The sequence below is a fragment of the Heterodontus francisci genome, chromosome 23 (genome assembly GCF_036365525.1).
Source record: "Heterodontus francisci isolate sHetFra1 chromosome 23, sHetFra1.hap1, whole genome shotgun sequence".
Taxonomy (NCBI): domain Eukaryota; kingdom Metazoa; phylum Chordata; class Chondrichthyes; order Heterodontiformes; family Heterodontidae; genus Heterodontus; species Heterodontus francisci.
In genome coordinates, this window is record NC_090393.1 from 15,753,951 (window position 1) to 15,776,740 (window position 22,790).

The 22,790-nt window shown below is 43.0% G+C and overlaps 1 protein-coding gene across 4 annotated transcripts in view; it reads right to left on the reverse strand.

The window, feature by feature from the left end:
• myo1ha (myosin IHa) overlaps positions 1-22,790 on the reverse strand; it is a 98,360-nt gene that overhangs the window by 60,969 nt on the left and 14,601 nt on the right. For all 4 annotated transcript variants that reach the window (XR_010977223.1, XM_068054732.1, XM_068054731.1 and 1 more), the window contains exons 5-10: positions 20,102-20,182; positions 17,533-17,712; positions 16,694-16,792; positions 15,611-15,724; positions 7,190-7,261; positions 5,708-5,827 (exon numbers count right to left, since the gene is read on the reverse strand). Coding sequence is in view for 3 of the 4 variants with exons in the window: in XM_068054732.1 (XP_067910833.1) it covers positions 5,708-5,827; positions 7,190-7,261; positions 15,611-15,724; positions 16,694-16,792; positions 17,533-17,712; positions 20,102-20,182 (666 nt within the window). In the remaining variant the exon portion in view is untranslated. The remainder of the gene's footprint in view (positions 1-5,707; positions 5,828-7,189; positions 7,262-15,610; positions 15,725-16,693; positions 16,793-17,532; positions 17,713-20,101; positions 20,183-22,790) is intronic.

Genomic DNA, 22,790 nt, shown 5'->3' on the forward strand with positions numbered 1-22,790 from the left:
CATGACTCTGATCAGAATAGAGACTGCATTACTCTGTATCAGATTAGAGGGGACATTACTCTGATCAGAATAGAGACTGCATTATGCTGTATCAGATTAGAGGGGTCATGACTCTGATCAGAATAGAGACTGCATTATTCTGTATCAGATTAGAGGGGACATTACTCTGATCAGAATAGAGACTGCATTATTCTGTATCAGATTAGAGGGGTCATGACTCTGATCAGAATAGAGACTGCATTATGCTGTATCAGAATAGAGGGGACATTACTCTGATCAGAATAGAGACTGCATTATGCTGTATCAGAATAGAGGGGTCATGACTCTGATCAGAATAGAGACTGCATTATGCTGTATCAGAATAGAGGGGACATTACTCTGATCAGAAAAGAGACTGCATTATTCTGCATCAGATTAGAGGGGACATTGCTCTGATCAGAATAGAGACTGCATTATTCTGTATCAGATTAGAGGGGACATTACTCTGATCAGAAAAGAGACTGCATTATTCTGTATCAGATTAGAGGGGACATGACTCTGATCAGAATAGAGACTGCATTATTCTGTATCAGATTAGAGGGGTCATGACTCTGATCAGAATAGAGACTGCATTATTCTGTATCAGATTAGAGGGGACATGACTCTGATCAGAATAGAGACTGCATTATGCTGTATCAGATTAGAGGGGACATGACTCTGATCAGAATAGAGACTGCATTATGCTGTATCAGAAAGAGGGGTCATGACTCTGATCAGAATAGAGACTGCATTATGCTGTATCAGATTAGAGGGGACATGACTCTGATCAGAATAGAGACTGCATTATGCTGTATCAGAAAGAGGGGTCATGACTCTGATCAGAATAGAGACTGCATTATTCTGTATCAGATTAGAGGGGACATTACTCTGATCAGAAAAGAGACTGCATTATTCTGTATCAGATTAGAGGGGACATTGCTCTGATCAGAATAGAGACTGCATTATTCTGTATCAGATTAGAGGGGACATTACTCTGATCAGAAAATAGACTGCATTATTCTGTATCAGATTAGAGGGGACATTACTCTGATCAGAATAGAGACTGCATTATTCTGTATCAGATTAGAGGGGACATGACTCTGATCAGAATAGAGACTGCATTGTTCTGTATCAGATTAGAGGAGTCATGACTCTGATCAGAATAGAGACTGCATTATTCTGTATCAGATTAGAGGGGACATTACTCTGATCAGAATAGAGACTGCATTATTCTGTATCAGATTAGAGGGGACATGACTCTGATCAGAATAGAGACTGCATTATGCTGTATCAGATTAGAGGGGTCATGACTCTGATCAGAATAGAGACTGCATTATTCTGTATCAGATTAGAGGGGACATTACTCTGATCAGAATAGAGACTGCATTATTCTGTATCAGATTAGAGGGGACATGACTCTGATCAGAATAGAGACTGCATTATGCTGTATCAGAATAGAGGGGTCATGACTCTGATCAGAATAGAGACTGCATTATGCTGTATCAGAATAGAGGGGACATTGCTCTGATCAGAAAAGAGACTGCATTATTCTGTATCAGATTAGAGGGGCCATTACTCTGATCAGAAAAGAGACTGCATTATTCTGCATCAGATTAGAGGGGACATTGCTCTGATCAGAATAGAGACTGCATTACTCTATATCAGATTAAAGGTGAGATTACTCTGATCAGAATAGAGACTGCATTACTCTGTATCAGATTAGAGGTGACATTACTCTGATCAGAATAGAGACTGCATTATTCTGTATCAGATTAGAGGGACCATTACTCTGATCAGAAAAGAGACTGCATTATTCTGCATCAGATTAGAGGGGACATTGCTCTGATCAGAATAGAGACTGCATTACTCTATATCAGATTAAAGGTGAGATTACTCTGATCAGAATAGAGACTGCATTACTCTGTATCAGATTAGAGGTGACATTACTCTGATCAGAATAGAGACTGCATTACTCTGTATCAGATTAGAGGTGACATTACTCTGATCAGAATAGAGACTGCATTACTCTGTATCAGATTAGAGGTGACATTGCTCTGATCAGAATAGAGACTGCATTACTCTATATCAGATTAAAGGTGAGATTACTCTGATCAGAATAGAGACTGCATTACTCTGTATCAGATTAGAGGTGACATTGCTCTGATCAGAATAGAGACTGCATTACTCTATATCAGATTAAAGGTGAGATTACTCTGATCAGAATAGAGACTGCATTACTCTGTATCAGATTAGAGGTGACATTACTCTGATCAGAATAGAGACTGCATTATTCTGTATCAGATTAGAGGGGCCATTACTCTGATCAGAAAAGAGACTGCATTATTCTGCATCAGATTAGAGGGGACATTGCTCTGATCAGAATAGAGACTGCATTACTCTATATCAGATTAAAGGTGAGATTACTCTGATCAGAATAGAGACTGCATTACTCTGTATCAGATTAGAGGTGACATTACTCTGATCAGAATAGAGACTGCATTACTCTGTATCAGATTAAAGGCGACATTACTCTGATCAGAATAGAGACTGCATTACTCTGTTTCAGATTAATGGCGACATTACTCTGATCAGAATAGAGACTGCATTACTCTGTATCAGATTAGAGGCGACATAACTCTGATCAGAATAGAGACTGCATTACTCTGTATCAGATTAGAGGTGACATTACTCTGATCAGAATAGAGACTGCATTACTCTGTATCAGATTAAAGGTGACATTACTCTGATCAGAATAGAGACTGCATTATTCTGTATCAGATTAAAGGTGACATTACTCTGATCAGAATAGAGACTGCATTACTCTGTATCAGATTAAAGGCGACAGTACTCTGATCAGAATAGAGACTGCATTACTCTGTATCAGATTAGAGGCGACATTACTCTGATCAGAATAGAGACTGCATTACTCTGATCAGAATAGAGACTGCATTACTCTGTATCAGATTAGAGGCGACATTACTCTGATCAGAATAGAGACTGCATTACTCTGTATCAGATTAGAGGTGACATTACTCTGATCAGAATAGAGACTGCATTATTCTGTATCAGATTAAAGGCGACATTACTCTGATCAGAATAGAGACTGCATTACTCTGTATCAGATTAAAGGCGACATTACTCTGATCAGAATAGAGACTGTATTACTCTGTATCAGATTAAAGGTGACTTTACTCTGATCAGAATAGAGACTGCATTATTCTGTATCAGATTAGAGGGGACATTACTCTGATCAGAATAGAGACTGCATTATTCTGTATCAGATTGGAGGTGACATTACTCTGATCAGAATAGAGAGTGCATTACTCTGTATCAGATTAAAGGCGACATTTCTCTGATCAGAATAGAGACTGCATTACTCTGTATCAGATTAAAGGTGACATTACTCTGATCAGAATAGAGACTGCATTATTCTGTATAAGAATAGAGGGGACATTACTCTGATCAGAATAGAGACTGCATTGCTCTGTATCAGATTAGAGGCGACATTACTCTGATCAGAATAGAGACTGCATTACTCTGTATCAGATTAGAGGGGACATTACTCTGATTAGAATAGAGACTGCATTATTCTGTATCAGATTAAAGGTGACATTACTCTGATCAGAATAGAGACTGCATTATTCTGTATCAGAATAGAGGGGACATTACTCTGATCAGAATAGAGACTGCATTGCTCTGTATCAGATTAGAGGCGACATTACTCTGATCAGAATAGAGACTGCATTACTCTGTATCAGATTAAAGGCGATATTACTCTGATCAGAATAGAGACTGCATTACTCTGTATCAGATTAAAGGCGACATTACTCTGATCAGAATAGAGACTGCATTACTCTGTATCAGATTAAAGGCGACATTACTCTGATCAGAATAGAGACTGCATTACTCTGTATCAGATTAGAGGGGACATTACTCTGATCAGAATAGAGACTGCATTATTCTGTATCAGATTGGAGGTGACATTACTCTGATCAGAATAGAGACTGCATTACTCTGTATCAGATTAGAGGGGACATTACTCTGATCAGAATAGAGACTGCATTATTCTGTATCAGATTGGAGGTGACATTACTCTGATCAGAATAGAGACTGCATTACTCTGTATCAGATTAAAGGCGACATTACTCTGATCAGAATAGAGACTGCATTATTCTGTATCAGATTAAAGGCGACATTTCTCTGATCAGAATAGAGACTGCATTACTCTGTATCAGATTAAAGGCGACATTACTCTGATCAGAATAGAGACTGCAATAGTCTGTATCAGATTGGAGGTGACATTACTCTGATCAGAATAGAGACTGCAATATTCTGCATCAGATTGGAGGTGACATTACTCTGATCAGAATAGAGACTGCATTACTCTGTATCAGATTAAAGGCGACATTACTCTGATCAGAATAGAGACTGCATTATTCTGTATCAGATTAAAGGCGACATTACTCTGATCAGAATAGAGACTGCATTACTCTGTATCAGAATAGAGGGGACATTACTCTGATTAGAATAGAGACTGCATTATTCTGTATCAGATTAAAGGCGACATTACTCTGATCAGAATAGAGACTGCATTACTCTGTATCAGATTAAAGGCGACATTACTCTGATCAGAATAGAGACTGCATTACTCTGTATCAGATTAGAGGGGACATTACTCTGATCAGAATAGAGACTGCATTATTCTGTATCAGATTGGAGGTGACATTACTCTGATCAGAATAGAGACTGCATTACTCTGTATCAGATTAGAGGGGACATTACTCTGATCAGAATAGAGACTGCATTATTCTGTATCAGATTGGAGGTGACATTACTCTGATCAGAATAGAGACTGCATTACTCTGTATCAGATTAAAGGCGACATTACTCTGATCAGAATAGAGACTGCATTATTCTGTATCAGATTAAAGGCGACATTTCTCTGATCAGAATAGAGACTGCATTACTCTGTATCAGATTAAAGGCGACATTACTCTGATCAGAATAGAGACTGCAATAGTCTGTATCAGATTGGAGGTGACATTACTCTGATCAGAATAGAGACTGCAATATTCTGCATCAGATTGGAGGTGACATTACTCTGATCAGAATAGAGACTGCATTACTCTGTATCAGATTAAAGGCGACATTACTCTGATCAGAATAGAGACTGCATTATTCTGTATCAGATTAAAGGCGACATTACTCTGATCAGAATAGAGACTGCATTATTCTGTATCAGAATAGAGGGGACATTACTCTGATTAGAATAGAGACTGCATTATTCTGTATCAGATTAGAGGCGACATTACTCTGATCAGAATAGAGACTGCATTACTCTGTATCAGATTAGAGGGGACATTACTCTGATTAGAATAGAGACTGCATTATTCTGTATCAGATTAAAGGCGACATTACTCTGATCAGAATAGAGACTGCATTACTCTGTATCAGATTAAAGGCGACATTACTCTGATCAGAATAGAGACTGCATTATTCTGTATCAGATTAGAGGTTGCATTACTCGGTGTTTAACATCTGTAACATCTGGGGGAGCTCAATCTCAACAGTCAGTACTGATACTAGAAAAAGTGTTCCAATCCCCAGCTCTGACTCATGTCACTTTTGATAACACAATAAATTAATCAAAAGATGTACTTTTTAAAAAAAAAAGAATACTTCCCCTTACCTGATTAGCTAGTGATTTATTGATTTTGTTAACGAGCCAAGTAAAAGTACGTCCATAAATAGCTTTTGCTAATGCATCACGGGCGCAAAAGGCTTGTTCAACACTCAGAGGGCTCAAAACCTTTGAAAAACAAGCAATACATTAATTTAAGGAGTGTAACACCTATTGCCTTTTCAATTTTATTCCTCATTATACTGGCCTCTTTCTTTCACAAAGTTGATAAACTTTTCAATTTAAAACAATAAACTATTAGGGTAGGTTGCCTTCAAATAAAGCAGGGTCACAATAGTGAATCTGTGGCGATATAACTAATCCACAGCTTCAGGGGATTCAGCTATGGGAAAGGTTGGAAAAATCTGGCCCTAGAAATTGGTCCATACAACCGTGAGTTACTCAACCTCTCAACCTACTAAGGCCCCAACATGGTGGGCAGGAATTGTGCCCATATTTCCAACTAGAAGTGCACCACGCGTCAAATTAGGTAAGGGCAAACAAGAGGCATCCCTTACCCATGCCTGAAGCAGGTGTTATGCCCTTTGTATATGCAAAGAAGGGGCCTAACATCTGTTTGAAGTCCCCTCCATAAGGTTGGTTCGCGCTGAGGTAGCCAGCGCCATCACAGGCCGCACTTAGGGAAATGAAGCCTGGGGATCGTCTGGAACAAAGAAGGTAAGGATGGCTGGAATTCGACACCTGGCTAGTGCCTTGAAGGCAAAAACATTGAAATACTTTTAGAAGCAGCTGGACGTTGAGATGGGCAGGGGAGAAGAATGTCGGGGCATTCTGGAATGATCTAAACTGGATGGGATGGTTTTTCTCGTCCATTGCATCTTGTGGTTTGTTGCCATGCGAATACCATTAGGAATCTTGGGTGGGGAGGGGTCATGGGAGGGAATTCACAATTACAGTCCATCATGGTGAATTTCTCCTAATATCACACACTTAACATTGCGACGAGCATCGTCCTATTCATGAACAGACTTTGCTTCTGAATGAGTCTGATTCTTTTCCCGCTTCTCTTTTTTCCCTTCCCTTCTAAGATGTGCTAACTCACATCGAGTCTGATTCCACAGTTGCTCTCTGATATTTCACCCATGTTCTTCATCTGAACAGGCAATGAAGGCTGGCTATTCAGCAGTAAGGAGGACCTCCCAGCTGAGCATTTTGCAGCAGCAGTCACCGGGTAGTGGCTAAGAGCAGGGACCGTGGGTCATTTAACATCTCCCTAGCTCTGTCATTGTAGCTGAGACTCAACCTGCAGCCTTCCTGGTCTGTCTGGCTCAGTATCATACTTATCAGTGCAGTTACCCACAAGGTTATCATGGACAGCGTGGGCTACATCTTAATGTCCTTTCAGCATTCAATATTCCTTTCAGGTGGATTTCTGGATCCCTCGGTTGCCATTTTCAGATGCATGCGTTCCCTGCCTCTGCTTTTCTCATAAGAACCCAGCAACAATTTCTGAAGCCATTCCTTTGGTACCTCATCTGCTTTGGCTTCAATCTTCTTGTGAGTTAGACCTTCTTGCAGGACTAAGACATGCACACCCAGCAGCTGCACAGAAAAAACAGTGAAGAGAGATGAAATGTACTTGTTTAGGAGATATTTCATAACTCTCAACAAAGATATATTCCATTGAGAAAGAAAAACTCTATGAGAGGATGTACCATCTGTGACTAATGAAGGAAGTTAAGGATGGTATCAAATTGAAAGAAAAGGTGTACAATATTGCAAAGATTAGGGGTAGGTCAGAAGATTGGAAAAACTTAACAAACCAGCAGAGAATGACTAAAAAAAAAAGGAAAAGCTAGAGCATTACAGTAAACTAGCACAAAATATAAAAACCGACAGTAAAAGCTACTACAAGTATTTAGAAAGGAAGAGAGTAGTGAAAGATTAATGTTGGTCCCTTTGAGGATGAGACTGGGGAATTAATAATGGGAAACAAGGAAATGGCAGAGACCTTGAACAAGTATTTTGTATCTGTCTTCACAGTAGAAGACACAAGAAGCATCCCAAGAATAACAGAAAATCAAGAGGCAAAAGGGAGGGAGGAACTTAAAACAATCATTGTCACGAGAGAAAAAGTACTAGGAAAACTAATGAGACGAAAGGCTGACAAGTCCCCAGGACCTGATGGCCTGCATCCTCGGGCCTTAAAAGAAGTGGCTGCAGAGATAGTGGGTGCATTGGTTGTAATCTTCCAAAATTCCCGAGTTTCTGAAAAGATCCCAGTGGATTGGAAAACCACAAATGTAACAATTCTATTCAAGAAAGGAGGGAGACAGAAAGCAGGAAACTATAGGTCAGTTAGCCTAACATCTGTCATTGGTAAAATGCTAGAATCCATTAATAAGGAAGTAGTAGCAGGACATTTACAAAATCGTAATGCAATCAGGCAGAGTCAACATGGTTTTATGAAAGGGAAATCATGTTTGACAAATTTATTCGAGTTCTTTGAGGATGTAACAAGCAGGGTGGATAAAGGGGAACCAGTAGATGTAGTATATCTGGATTTCCAAAAGGCATTCAATAAGGTGCCACATAAAAGATTACTACACAAGATAAGGGCTCATGATTTTGGGGGTATTATAATAGCATAGATGGAGGATTGGCTAACTAAAAGGAAACAGAGAGTCAGGATAAATGGGGCATTTTCAGGCTGTCAAACTGTAACTTGTGGAGTGCCACAGGGATCAGTGCTGGGGCCTCAACTATTTTCAATCTATATGAATGACTTGGATGAAGGGAAGGAGTGTATTGTAGCTAAATTTGCAGACAATACAAAGATAGGTAGGAGAGCAGTTGTGAAGAGTGTACAAACAGTCTGCAAAGAGACATAGAAACATAGTAAAATAGGAGCAAAAGTAGGCCATTCAGCCCTTCGAGCCTGCTCCGCCATTCAATATGATCATGGCTGATCATCCAAACTCAGTAACCTGTTCCCGCTTTCTCCCCGTATCCCTTGATCCCATTAGCCCTAAGAACTATATCTAATTCTTTCTTGAATATATTTAATGATTTGGCCTCAACTGCTTTCTGTGGTAGAGAATTCCACAGATTCACCACTCTCTGGATGAAGAAATCTCTCCTCATCTCAGTCCTAAATGACTTACCCCTTATCCTTAGATTGTGACCCCCCTCGTACTGGACTCCCCCGCCATCGTGAACATTCTTCCTGCATCTAGTCTGTCCAGTCCTGTTAGAATTTTGTAAGTTTCTACGAGATCCCCTCTCATTCTTCTAAACTCTAGTGAATACAAGCCTAATCGACCCAATCTCTCCTCATACGTCAGTCCTGCCATCCCAGGAATCAGTCTGGTGAACCTTCACTGCACTCCCTCCATAGCAAGAACATCCTTCCTCAGATAAAGAGACCAAAACTGCACACAATATTCCAGCTGTGGTCTCACCAAGGCCTTGTATAATTGCAGCAAGACATCCTTGCTCCTGTACTCAAATCCTCTCGCTATGAAGGCCAACATACCATTTGCCTTCTTAACTGCCTGCTGCACCTGCATGCTTACTTTCAGCGACTGGTGCACAAGGACACCCAGGTCTCGCTGAACCTCCCCCTTTCCCAATCTATCGCCGTTCAGATAATAATCTGCCTTTCTGTTTTTGCCACCAAAGTGGATAACCTCACATTTATCCACATTATACTGCATCTGTATTTGTCCACTCACTCAACCTGTCCAAATCACACTGGAGCTTCTCTGCATCCTGCTCACACCTCACACTCCCACCCAGCTTTGTGTCATCTGCAAACTTGGACATATTACATTTAATTCCGTCATCTATGTCATTAATATATATTGTGAATAGCTGGGGTCCTAGCACTGATCCCTGCGGTACCCCACTAGTCACTGCCTGCCATTTGGAAAAAGACCCGTTTATTCCTACTCTTTGTTTCCTGTCGGCCAGCCAGTTCTCTATCCATGTCAGTACCTTACCCAGAATCCCATGTGCTTTAATTTTGCACACTAATCTCTTATGTGGGACCTTATCGAAGGCCTTTTGAAAGTCCAAATACACCACATCCACTGGTTCTCCCTTATCTATTCTACTAGTTACATCCTCAAAACAATTCCAGTAGATTTGTCAAGCATGATTTCCCTTTTGCAAATCCATGTTGACTTTGTCCAATCCTGTCATTGTTTTCAAAGTGTTCTGCTATTACATCTTTTATAATGGACTCTAGCATTTTCCCCACTATTGGTGTCAGGCTAACCGGTCTATAATTCCCTGCTTTCTCTCTACCTCATTTTTTAAATAGTGGGGTTACATTAGCTACCCTCCAATCCATTGGAACTGACATAGATAGGTTAAGTGAGTGGGAAAAACTTTGGGATATGAAGTATAATGAGGGAAAATGTGAGGTTGTTCACTTTGGTGGGAAGAATAGAAAAGCAGAATATTATTTACATGGAGAGAGACTGCAGGGTGCTGCAGTACAGAGGGATCTGGGTGTCCTTGTACATGAATCACAAAAAGTTAGCATGCAGGTACAGCAGGTAATTAGGAAAGCAAATTGAATATTGCATTTATTGCAAGGGGGATGAAGTATAAATGTAGGGAAGTCTTGCTACAACTGTACAGGACAATGGTGAGACCGCACCTAGAGTATTGTGTACAGTTTTGGTCTCATTACTTCAGAAGGGATATACTTGCATTGGAAGCAGTTCACAAAAGGTTCACAAGGCTGATTCCTGGGATGAAGGCATTGTTGTATGAGAAAAGGTTGAGCAGGTTAGGCCCTCATTGGAGTTTAGAAGAATGAGAGGTGATCTTATTGAAACATATAACATTCTGAAAGGGCTTGACAGGGTAGATGCTGAGAGGATGTTTCCCCTTCTGGGGGTATCTAGAACTAGGGGGCACTATTTCAAAATAAGGGGTCTCCCATTTAAGACAGAAATGGAGGAATTTTTTCTCTCAGAGGGTCGTTAATCATTGGAATTCTCTTCCCCAGAGAGCAGTAGAGGCTGGGTCATTGAATATATTCAAGGCTGAGTTAGACAGATTTTTGATTTACAAGGAAGTCATGGGTTATGGGGGGGCAGGCAGGAAAGTAGAAATAAGGCCACAATCAGATCAGTCATGATCTTATCGAATGGCGGAGCAGGCTGGAGGGGCTGAATGGCCTACACCTGCTCTTATTTCTTATGAGCTTATGTTTCATAGAAATTTTCTTTGTTCAGTTATTGTTCAATTTCAACAGTAACAACCCTAAGGGCTGTCAGACAATAGTGCTGTTGTTCTTACTATCCTTGGGCAAGGGAAGGCATGTGGGGGAAGTTGAGTATATGAAGCAAAACCCAGAAGGTGGAGGAAGAGAATGAGGCAGAATACAAGATTATTATTAAAAAATGGTTATTATTGAAAACACTGGGATACAGTTTTCTCCACCACATTTGTGACAATCTGAAACCAATAGAATAACCAGTTTCTATAATAGGTGGGTGATCCACTTCATGGATCATCACCCATGTGGTGAAGACAAAGATTTATCAGACTCTGTAACTGTATTTGGAGATTTGAGTGGAAAAAGTTGAAGACACTTAGCCAGTTCTTACGATGTTCTTCACACTATTTCCATAATAATAAATACTATCAACAGGGATTCGCTTTCTCTAATTGATTATCAGATATTACATCACCACAGACTCCATGACATGATGACTGAAACTCTCTCCCTCCATGCTATGTTCTGGTTCTAAAGGCAGCAGACTCCCTGCAGTAACTCGGTCAAATGATCATTCTTCATGTGTAAGGCTGGGAACTGAAGGATACATTTTCTGACTGCACATGTCCAGCGCGGAGTCTTTGTCAAAGTCAATTCATCCGAGGAAGTCATGCATGTGCAGAGCCAATGGTTCCCCATCCAGTTATTGCATACAGGCAATTTCATGATAGAATATAAGAAATAGGTGCAGGAGTGGGCCATATGACCCATCGAGCCAGCTCTGCCACTCAATAGGACCCTCTCACTTGCCTAGTCCATCCCCATACCTCTTGGGTCCCTCACTGCCCTAGAATCTATTGATCTCAGCCTTGAATATAATCATCAGCTGGGCATCCACAACCTCTGGGGTAGAGAATTCTAAAGATTCACGACCCTCTGAGTGAAGAAATAGCTCCACATTTCAGTCCTAAATGGCCGACCTCTTATCCTGAGACAGTGTTCCCTAGTTCTCAACTCTTCAGCCAAGGGAAACAGCCTCTCAGCATTTTACCTGTTAAGCCTTTTCAGAATCTTATATGTTTACACCCGAACACCCAAAAAATCCACGAACGGCTCCCCCGGCCGCAACTTCAAAGTGCCCGCGGGAGATGGCTCGGAGAGCATCTGCAGCGCACTGTCGGCAATGCTGCATGCCTTTATTTAAACCACTGCAAAAAAAAAAAACCCTTAGCAAATGTAATCACCTCTAAGTCTGCCAAATGATGCTTCACCTCCCGAAGGACGTGGATGAGCTTTCCGGACGTCGATGGTGGGCACTGAGGAAATGGCTTATTACCTGCACCAGCACCCTGTCACCAGGTTTCATGGAGGCACCCAAGATCGCGTCGTTGGCACCAGCTAGACCTCATTGTCACAAGGCGAGCCGCCTTAAACAGTGTTCAAATCACACGCAGCTTCCACAGTGCGGACTGCGACACCGACCACTCCCTGGTGTGCAGCAAGGTTAGACTCAGACCAAAGAAGTTGCATCATTCCAAGCAGAAGGGCCACCCGCGCATCAACACGAGCAGAATTTCTCACCCACAGCTGTTACAAAAATTTCTAAATTCACTTGTAACAGCCCTTCAAAACACTCCCACAGGGGATGCTGAGACCAAGTGGGCCCACATCAGAGACGCCATCTATGAGTCAGCTTTGACCACCTACGGCAAAAGTGCGAAGAGAAATGCGGACTGGTTTCAATCTCATAATGAAGAGCTGGAACCTGTCATAGCTGCTAAGCGCATTGCACTGTTGAACTACAAGAAAGCCCCCAGCGATTTAACATCCGCAGCACTTAAAGCAGCCAGAAGTACTGCACAAAGAACAGCTAGGCGTTGCGCAAACGACTACTGGCAACACCTATGCAGTCATATTCAGCTGGCCTCAGACACCGGAAACATCAGAGGAATGTATGATGGCATGAAGAGAGCTCTTGGGCCAACCATCAAGAAGATCGCCCCCCTCAAATCTAAATCGGGGGACATAATCACTGACCAACGCAAACAAATGGACCGCTGGGTTGAGCACTACCTAGAACTGTACTCCAGGGAGAATGCTGTCACTGAGACTGCCCTCAATGCAGCCCAGCCTCTACCAGTCATGGATGAGCTGGACATACAGCCAACCAAATCGGAACTCAGTGATGCCATTGATTCTCTAGCCAGCGGAAAAGCCCCTGGGAAGGACAGCATTACCCCTGAAATAATCAAGAGTGCCAAGCCTGCTATACTCTCAGCACTACATGAACTGCTATGCCTGTACTGGGACGAGGGAGCAGTACCCCAGGACATGCGCGATGCCAACATCATCACCCTCTATAAAAACAAAGGTGACCGCGGTGACTGCAACAACTACCGTGGAATCTCCCTGCTCAGCATAGTGGGGAAAGTCTTTGCTCGAGTCGCTCTGAACAGGCTCCAGAAGCTGGCCGAGCGCGTCTACCCTGAGGCACAGTGTGGCTTTCGTGCAGAGAGATCGACCATTGACATGTTGTTCTCCCTTCGTCAGATACAGGAGAAATGCCGTGAACAACAGATGCCCCTCTACATTGCTTTCATTGATCTCACCAAAGCCTTTGATCTCGTCAGCAGACGTGGTCTCTTCAGACTACTAGAAAAGATCGGATGTCCACCAAAGCTACTAAGTATCATCACCTCATTCCATGACAATATGAAAGGCACAATTCAACATGGTGGCTCCTCATCAGAGCCCTTTCCTATCCTGAGTGGTGTGAAACAGGGCTGTGTTCTCGCACCCACACTTTTTGGGATTTTCTTCTCCCTGCTGCTTTCACATGCGTTCAAATCCTCTGAAGAAGGAATTTTCCTCCACACAAGATCAGGGGGCAGGTTGTTCAACCTTGCCCGTCTAAGAGCGAAGTCCAAAGTACGGAAAGTCCTCATCAGAGAACTCCTCTTTGCTGACGATGCTGCTTTAACATCTCACACTGAAGAGTGCCTGCAGAGCCTCATCGACAGGTTTGCGGCTGCCTGCAATGAATTTGGCCTAACCATCAGCCTCAAGAAAACGAACATCATGGGGCAGGACGTCAGAAATGCTCCATCCATCAATATTGGCGACCACGCTCTGGAAGTGGTTCAAGAGTTCACCTACCTAGGCTCAACTATCACCAGTAACCTGTCTCTAGATGCAGAAATCAACAAGCGCATGGGTAAGGCTTCCACTGCTATGTCCAGACTGGCCAAGAGAGTGTGGGAAAATGGCGCACTGACACGGAACACAAAAGTCCGAGTGTATCAGGCCTGTGTCCTCAGTACCTTGCTCTACGGCAGCGAGGCCTGGACAACGTATGCCAGCCAAGAGCGACGTCTCAATTCATTCCATCTTCGCTGCCTTCGGAGAATACTTGGCATCAGGTGGCAGGACTATATCTCCAACACAGAAGTCCTTGAAGCGGCCAACACCCCCAGCTTATACACACTACTGAGTCAGCGGCGCTTGAGATGGCTTGGCCATGTGAGCCGCATGGAAGATGGCAGGATCCCCAAAGACACATTGTACAGCGAGCTCGCCACTGGTATCAGACCCACCGGCCGTCCATGTCTCCGCTATAATGACATCTGCAAACGCGACATGAAATCGTGTGACATTGATCACAAGTCCTGGGAGTCAGTTGCCAGCATTCGCCAGAGCTGGCGGGCAGCCATAAAGACAGGGCTAAATTGTGGCGAGTCGAAGAGACTTAGTAGTTGGCAGGAAAAAAGACAGAGGCGCAAGGGGAGAGCCAACTGTGCAACAGCCCCGACAAACAAATTTCTCTGCAGCACCTGTGGAAGAGCCTGTCACTCCAGAATTGGCCTTTATAGTCACTCCAGGCGCTGCTTCACAAACCACTGACCACCTCCAGGTGCGTATCCATTGTCTCTCGAGATAAGGAGGCCCAAAAGAAAAGAAAAGAAAGAAAAAAGATATGTTTACATGAGATCACCTCATATTCTTCCAAACTCCAAAGAATATAGGTCCATTCTACTCAATCTCTTAAAGTTGCTTGGAGTGATTGAGGTTCCTAGCAAAGCTGTGGAGTTTCAAGTGGAAAACTAACCTTGGAGTGTCTACACCACAGCTGGCTCTCATGCTGTCCTCACAGTACAGCCATATATATATACACCTGTTCCAATTGGTGTCATGAGGTTGGAGCAAGAATTCTAGATGATTATTTTTTGGCTTTCTCCAGCACCAGAGTGCTGCAGCCTAACGTAGTTCCCCAACTGAGATCGGCCAATTGAGCACAGGCTGTTAAGCCATCTGATTTGTAATTAGGCAGTGATTGTGTTCTGTTAATCACCACATAACAGAAACACCATGTAGCCCCTTTGCATAGAAAGGAACATAGGACAGAATTCAGCCCCGGGAGCCTGTTCCACAGTTCAGTTAGATCATATTGATCTGTATCTTTACTCCATCTTCCCACCTTGATTCTGTAATCCTTAATACCCTTGCCTAACAAAAATCTCAAAATCTGTTTTGAAATTTTCTATTGACTGAGACCTAACTGTTTCTTGGGGGAGAGTTCCAGATTTCCACTACCCTTTGAGTGAAGTGCTTCTTAGCATCACCCCTGAATGGCCCACTTCTAATTTTAAGGTAAGACCCTCTTGTTCTGGATTCTTCCATCAGAGGGAATAGTTTCTCTCTATCTATCCTCGCAACATTACCTTGGAGATCCACCTGATTTCCTTGTCGACTATGATGTTGGCATGTCCTTGGCCATCTGCAACGAACTGAATGTTCCCCAGATGTAGAACACTGGCTATAATCCCCAACAGGTCCTGGGTACACAAAGGCACGTTATCAATATCTATATAGAGAAATTATGAAGCTGAACCAGAGAATTAGTCATCAACAAAAGATGGCTGCTTGCATTCACATGACATCATCAAGTCACGGAATCTGATCACTCAGTGAGTCAGCAGATACCTTTGGCAAACATTAGTCATTAAGATTTATTGGTTATATTTCTGCACTGGGTTTCAGTACGTTTGCTAGGATGTTCCAAGACACCACATGCAATAATTTAGGTTGAAGTTCAGTCACTGCTTTATGAGTGCAGCAGCCACTTTGCACACAGCAAAGTCCCACAATGCGGTTTTTTTGTCCAGCTTGAGGGACAGAACACTGGGAGAACTCCTTACTCTTTGAATAGCGTCATGGAACTTTTAGCATCCATTTGAATAACAGGAGCAGGCAGAGGCAGTCTCAGTTTAATATCTCATCACCCAAAGGTCAGCACTGATGACATTCATTTAAAAAAAAATAAAGATGAATCTGCAGCTCTGAGTGCAAAATGCAGAAGGGCAGAACTTTAAACTGCAAAGTATGGAGCAGTGCTGATTAATGGACAGCTGGGGGGGGGTTCTACAAATGGTAGCAGGGATGCTATTCCAGCAGCCCTAACCTGCATTAAGCAAGAGTCTAACCACTCAACACTGGCAGGGCAGCCTAGTTATAAGTCCTGGAGTGGGATCTGATCCCCACAGTCCTTTTCAGTGTACCAGCAAGAGATCCATGCAGCCACATACTGGAGTCTTTCTGTTGTAAAACTTTAGCAGCAGGTGCAGGGCCTCCAAGTTCCCCAAAGTCACACACCATCCTGACTTGGGAGCTGTATCACCAGTCCTTCATCGTTGCTGGGTCAAAATCCTGGAACTCCCTACCTAGCAGCACAGGCAACTAAATAAAAGCCATAAATGCCAGCCTTGCCAGCTCACAGCCCGAGAATTAATTTTTAAAAAACTCACGTCAATGTCGTTGTCAGTGAAGTCAATCACAGACAATGCTTTTCGAACAGTCTTCCAACCACTCTTGTCATTGATGGAGCTCACTTTGGCACACTCACCCTATTGAGAGACAGCAAAAAAAACAAACCTTTGCAACCAAGACAGAGGTCAGAAAATGGAACAAAATCAGGACAATAAATATTGGAAACTGCGGATCAACTTGAAGCAACAAGCACGGACCTGTTGGGCTGAATGGCCTTTTCTGTGCTCTAAACTCTATGTAATATGACCGTTCTGACTCTCTTAAGGTCTCCCGATATTGAAACACTTTGGTCTGATTTAGAGCCCGTGATTTTAAAAATTGGACCTTTGACTCAAAGGTTCTGTGAGTTTGCCCAGTGGGAAACTGCGTCATTCAGGGCAGGAAAGTTCCACATTCGTTCTTCAATTTGTGCTGTTTACGCAGGATATATAGCACAGAAACAGTCCATTCGGCCCAACCAGTCCATGCCAGTGTTTATACTCACTCTAGCCTCCTCCCGCCTTTCTTCATCTAACTCTATTGGCGTGACCTTCTATTCCCTTCTCCCTTGTGTGTTTATCTAGTTTCCCCTTAAATGCATCCATATTATTCACTTCAATCACTTCCTTTGACTTTATGGATATAGAAGGTATAGACGGAGCACAGAATTTTCTCTTAGGGTGGCTTGAACTGCTGCCCACAGCAGCACTAACACTAATTCCCGGCTCAGGCACACGCAAACAAGCCTTCTGCATTGGGTGGACATGACAGCGGAGGTCTGTGACAGCTCTAGTTGAGGTGGTGCTTCACCCACAATGCTGCCTCCCCCTGTCCTCACCTGGATAAGGTAGTGGTACTTGAGCGGGTTGCGTTCCAGGCCCAGCCAGCGGAGCAGCTCCTCCTCCCCTCCCTCCAACAGCTGGTAGAAGATATGAAAGTTCCTCTCTCCGTGGTTCTGGTGGGCCACCCTCGACTTCTCTAGGAGGTAGCTCAGGATGTGGCCCCCGACTGGAGCTCCCTGGAGAAAAGAGCGGTGGGGGTGGTGTGGCAGTGTTTGTATAGACAAGAAGTACACAGATAGAGAGGGGACAGGGCCCGCATTGCATTACAACGTCTGCATGAAGATCACTGAATAACGAAATCAGAAGGATCTCAACAACAAAAGAACAACTTGCATTTATGTAGTGCCTCTAATGTAGTTTGGTGGAATCTATGCTAATTTTTCACTCCGTTCCATCAGTCCTTTCCTTTGCTTGGGCACCATGTTCAGAGGGTTAAGCTTAGCAACCCAGAAGACATGAAGGTCGATGTGTGGGATTTCCATCTCCCAACACAGAATGAACTAACCTGGTGCATTGTGGACTTAGCCTCCTTTAAAGTCATAGACCAATAGATTTGAACCTTGTGCACAGGCTTCCTGCACCGTCACCAACATGTGTTAAGTGTTGTTGCATGTCAGCATTGAAACTCCAGTGAACCACGGTAAATGTAGTGCAATGTAAATACCTATGCTATTTCTTCAAGAGTCGTTTAACTGCTGAGGATCCCTCCTTAAAGCAACACTTTATCACTCTAGCTCTCTATTGTGGTGGGTACTTTTCCATTAAACTGCTTTACACTGATGGAACATTATTTATGACAAGTGGAATTGTACCCAGCAACCTTCTTTACTTTATGTCCATTCCCACTTTTTAGTTACTTTTTATTTCCTCGGTCTTTCTGACCGAGTAATAGACCGATCTGAGAGGGCAGGGAGGCAGTTAGCCTGTTACAGAATGTGGGAAGATCATACTAGAGCAGTAGGAGGTGCTCTTTTCAGTCTGAGATTATTGGGGCAGTGCAGAGGGAACTTTACTCTGCATCTTAAGAAGAGCCTTGCCTGCCAACCATCCTTTCTTTTCCTGATTATACCTGTGTGAAGCACCTTGAGAAGGTATTTCTACATTAGAAACACTATACAAATGCATGTTGTTGCTAAACTAATCCACTATTTAAAAATTGCATTCAAAAAAGCAGACATCATCAATGTCAATTATGCCTCACTTACTTAATCACATTACTAGTCAGGAAGTCGATTGCTTATTTTTGTCCCAATCTCCAGTTTTGATCTCCCTAAATCAACTGCCTGCCAAGCACAGCCCGGATTGGCATCTGGGCTCTGATTGTTTCACACGTACGCCATTAATCCTTGTTGGTTTCAAACAATGCATTGGTTCAATCTTGAATAACTTGCAGCCTCCGTTATAAATAGTTCTGGGAATTTGACACGACTGATTTCACTCTGAATATTTCATTCTGAACTGCAACAAAATACACTCTGGCTCATTTAAATCCACAACACAATGGAATAATGGGAACACACTGAATGCTAGAATAGTCCTGGCAAAAGTCAATGACAGTAAGCACAGGACCTTCATGCCAATAAGTCAGCTCTTCAGGCTACACTGAACCACAAGCCAAATACACATCAGTGTACGGGGAACAAAAAAACAATTTGCATGTGTGACCTCTAAAATCAATGATGCTGACAAACTACTTTGGCTGGCTGTAGAATGACATGCCAGTAGTGGGTACATGTGGCAATTATAGTTGTAAAATGTTTATGATTTGAAATGACACTTCATTGTATTCATGTTGATAAGTAGCATCCCTATATCAATAGAAATAAATTTCTGCATACAATATTAAGTGTAATCTTCTCATCTGAACCTTCTAAGTAGACCATCCAGCTGAGTTGATCACTTTTGGCCAGACCCACGTTGGTTCTCTTCGAGGGGTTGTGCTGCACTGCAGCTGACCTGGCTTGTACATTGATGGAGCAGTGTAGATGCAGCTTTACCCTGAATCTAATTTAACCTGTACATGACCTGGTAATGAATGGAACTTTACTCTGTATCTAATCTGTGATGTACATAACCAGGGGGCATCCATTGGAACACTAGAGCGATGATTTACTCTGAATTTAACCTGTGCTGAACGTGGCTTTGAGGGCATTTGATGGGACAATGTTGAAGGAGCTGTGTACACTATCTAACATGTTTTGTGCCTAACCTGGGGGTTCTAATAGTGTGCTCAAGATTCTGCTAAATAGAATGCCATGTCTAAATGTACACTGTACATTCCTATAAATACATCTTTACTATATTGACATCAGGACTCATCTCATTGTCACCTACTCCAACTCATTCTTTCCTATAACCTCACAACTTGGTACTCCTTACTCCATTAGGCTTTCTTTCCTCTTATAGCATTTGGATTTTTCAACCCAAAGTTGACGTTAACTGATCGCTGTTTCCTGATTTCCTTCCCCTCCCCCGGTCTTCTCTTTTATTTGCAACACCCTTAGTGTTGTACGTACTTGGACCTTGACACGTCATCTTGGCTAATAACTTCAAAACAACACATACCGTATAGCTGAACTGGATATCCATGTATTTTCCAAACCGGCTAGAGTTATCATTCCTTAGGGTCTTGGCATTTCCAAACGCCTGTAATAAAATATGAAGAATCAATACAACCCATTGGAAAATGTTATTTAGAAAACCCATTTGCAGGGGGCAGGGTTCATCTTTGCTAAGACCATGTGATACATTTTGGAAGGAAGAATGAGGAGATGCAATATAAACTAAAGGGTACAATTCTAAAGAGGGTGCAGGAGCAGAGGAATCTGGGGGTATATGTGCACAATTGTTGAAGGTGGCAGAGCAAGTTGAGAAAGCGGTTAATAAAGCATACAGGATCCTAGGCTTTAAAAATAGCAGCAGAGAGTACAAAAACAAGGAAGTTATGATGAACATTTATAAAACACTGGTTCGGCCTCAACTGGAGTATTGTGTCCAGTTCTGGGCACCACACTTCCAGAAGGATGTGAAGGCTTTAGAGAGGGTGCAGAAAAGATTTATGAGAATGATTCCAAGGATCAGGGACTTCAGTTACGTGGATAGATTGGAGAAGCTATTCTCCTTAGAGAAGAGAAGGTTGAGAGGAGATTTGATAGAGGTGTTCAAAATCATGAGGGGTCCGGACAGAGTAGATAGGGAGAAACTGTTCCCATTGGTGGAAGGGTTGAGAACCTGAGGTCACCGATTTAAGCTGATTGGCAAAAGGAGCAACAGCGACATGAAGAAATATTTTTCTATGCAGCGAGTGTTTAGAATCTGGAATACACTGCCTGAGAGTGTGGTGGAGGCAGATTCAATCAGGGATTTCAAAAGGGAATTGGATAAGCACCAGAACAGAAAATATTTGCTGGGCTACGGGGAAATAGCGGGGGAGTGAGTCTGGATGAGTTGTTCTTGCAGAAAGTCGGCACGGACACGATGGGCCAAATTACCTCCTATTGTGCTGGAACTATTCTATGAATCTATGGTCATCCACAGATTGTCTTCAATGGCCTGTACCAGCAGAGGGAATTTTATAGTTCCAGCATTTCAACAGGGGACGCCAGAGCAGCGAGCTGATTATTCAATGGAAATGCGCTGGCCCGAGCTCATGGGGTCGTTGAGGTCAATGGCGACTACAACGACTTGTATTTATCTAACGCCTTTAACGTGGTAAAATGTCCCAGGGTGCTTCATGGGAGCATTAGCAAACAAAATTTGATACCGAGCCACATATGGAAATATTGGGGGAGATTACCAAAACATCAAAGAGGTAGATTTTAAGAAGCATCTTAAAGGAGGAAAGAGAGTTAGAGATGTGGAGAGCTTTAGGGAGGGAATTCCACAACTTAAGGCCTTGACAGCTGAAGGCACAGCCGCCAATGGTGGAGCAATTTTAACTGGAGATGCTCAAAACGCCAGAGTTGGAGGAGAGCAGATATCTTGGAGGGTTGTAGTGCTGGAGGAGATTACAGAGATAGGGAGAGGTGAGGCCATGGAGTGATTTGAAAACGATGATGGGAATTTTAAAATTGAGGCATTGCCAGACCAGGAGCTAGTGGAGGTCATCATGCACCGGGGTGATGGGTGAACGGGATTTGGTACGCGTTAGGACACGGGCAGCAGAGCACTGGATGAGCTCAAGTTGGTAAAAGATGGGGCACATTAATTGTGCAGCGAGAGCTCCACAACTAATGCTGGCACTATGTTCACAAAGGAGACAGAAAATAGTACACAGTGCAGCTCTTAAAGGCAATAGCTGCCATTTAAAGGGGTTCATGTGAATTGTTGCTGTGCACAACAGAAAACATGGCTGGAGCAAGGAGCAGGTCTGCTGCAATTTCTGATGCTTTTTTGAAGGTCCTGTTGCAAGAGGTGCAGAAAAGGGGAATTGACCTCTTTAATATAGAGCCAGGAAGATGCTGACATTGATGCCCTTGATTTTGGGGAATTCTACCAACTGGAAAAAAAATGCTCTTTCAGTCTGCAGCCTGTTGCCCCTGGGAGAGTGACATTTTTTTCTGTAATGTACCTCAGTGTTCTCAGATACTGAAACAGTCCATGCCGACATGCAGCAAGATCTGGACAACATTCAGGTTTCAGCTTGATAAGTGGCAAGTTACACTCACGCCACACAAGTGCCAGGCAATGACCATCACCAACAAGAGAGAATCTAACCATCTCCCCTTGATATTCAACGGCATTACCATCGGTGAATCCCCCACCATCAACATCCTGGGTGTTACCATTGACCAGGAACTTAACTGGACCAGCCTCCACATAAATACTGTGGCTACAAGAGCAGATCAGAGGCTGGGAATTCAGCAGTGAGTAACTCACCTCCTGACTCCCCAAAGCCTGTCCACAACCTACGAGGTACATGTCAGGAGTGTGATGGAATACTATCCAATTGCCTGGATGAGGCTCCATACCATTCAGGAAAAAGAAGCCCACTTGATTGTCACCCCATTCACAACCTTAAACATTCACTCCCTCCACCACTGATGCACAGTGGCAGCAGTGTGTACCATCTACAAGATGCACTGCAGCAACTCACCAAGGCTTCTTCGACAACACCTTCCAAACCCGCGACCTCTATTATCTAGAAGGACAAGGGCGGCACATATATGGGAACACCACCACCTGCAAGTTCCCCTCCAAACCACACACCATCCTGACTTGGAACTATATCGCCGTTCCTTCACTATCACTGGGT